Source organism: Seriola lalandi, unplaced genomic scaffold (genome assembly GCF_002814215.2).
Source record: "Seriola lalandi dorsalis isolate HSWRI2012SDOR001 ecotype SW California unplaced genomic scaffold, Sedor1 jcf7180002051735, whole genome shotgun sequence".
NCBI classification, from domain to species: domain Eukaryota; kingdom Metazoa; phylum Chordata; class Actinopteri; order Carangiformes; family Carangidae; genus Seriola; species Seriola lalandi.
The window spans coordinates 443-1,479 of NW_019522288.1; the positions used below are offsets into that span (position 1 = coordinate 443).

A 1,037-nucleotide genomic window follows, 5' to 3' on the forward strand; every position below is an offset into this window, starting at 1 on the left:
GACAGGAGACAGGTGTGTCTACAGTGTATGTGTCTCTGAAAGACGTTACAGCAGGAAAACAGGCTAAAATGAACCAGTTCACCTGGGTGTTCACGTGAGTTTAGATTGGAGCTGATAAATACCTGCGTCTGCAGGGTCAGGTGAAATCTTACAACAACAACAACCACCTGCTCTTTAGTGGAACATGTGGATTATATTTCTGCCCCGTCGTGTCTCTGAGGTCTGTGTTGTAAATGTAAACGTTGACCTCTGCCCTCTAGTGATGACAGATTTCTGCAGCAGAGACTGATGCTTTACTCTGGTTGTGTCTCAGCAGTATATGCAGGTCCAGGACCAGCCGGCTCAGATGTGGAACCAGGCCCAGGCGGCCCTGCAGAAGATGAATCCCATGCAGATGTCAATGAAGCAGCAGCAGCAGCCGCAGCAGCAGCCGGCCTTCTACATGGCGCCTCAGGATCCTCTCAAACTGTACGAGCACCAGCTGCAGCCGCCCTCACAGCTCAGCATGGACAAGAAGATCAAGTACCCCGACGTCAAGATGCAGGACTTCTACTGGGAGCCGTCCTACAGGATGGGCGACGGTCTGGCCGTGATGGCGGACAGGATGAAGAGGCCCCCGCCGGGTGGGATCTGCTCGGAGCAGGACGCCTCTGCCGGGCCCCGGGGGCCCCCGTTTGAGGTGAGCGGCTCTCTGGGGGACCGTGAGGGGGGAGGAGCTGGTCCTGTCCTGCTGCTTTCTGTCTCTGTGCTGCTTGCATCTCTTCCTGCTTAGTTTTTTTCCTGAGTTGTCTCTTTTCTGATTGGACAGTTTCCTGCAGCAGTAAAAGTGACAGGTCCAGTCAGAGGTTCTAGTTCTTAAAGTTTGATGTTTTAACTCTTCTGGTCTGGACAGAAACTGAATTATAACATTGTGGAGCTGGAGCTTCTTACAGATTAGAGAAGAGTGACAGTTTAAAGCAGAAATATAAACCAGGGTTCTTGGTCTGGACCTGGACCTGGACCTGGACCTGGACTGGTCCTGGTCTGGATTACAGCAG

The 1,037-nt window shown here is 52.6% G+C and overlaps 1 protein-coding gene across 2 annotated transcripts in view; it reads left to right on the forward strand.

Moving 5' to 3' along the window:
• Window positions 1–276: 276 nt before the first annotated feature.
• The window catches only part of LOC111649698 (nonsense-mediated mRNA decay factor SMG7-like), an 8,172-nt gene continuing 7,411 nt past the window's right edge, over window positions 277–1,037 (forward strand). The window contains exon 1 of one of the 2 annotated variants that reach the window (XM_023399411.2): window positions 277–679. In XM_023399411.2, coding sequence (XP_023255179.1) covers window positions 320–679 — 360 coding nt within the window. In that variant the 5' untranslated portion in view covers window positions 277–319. The remainder of the gene's footprint in view (window positions 680–1,037) is intronic. The other variant, XM_023399412.2, reaches the window with a different exon arrangement.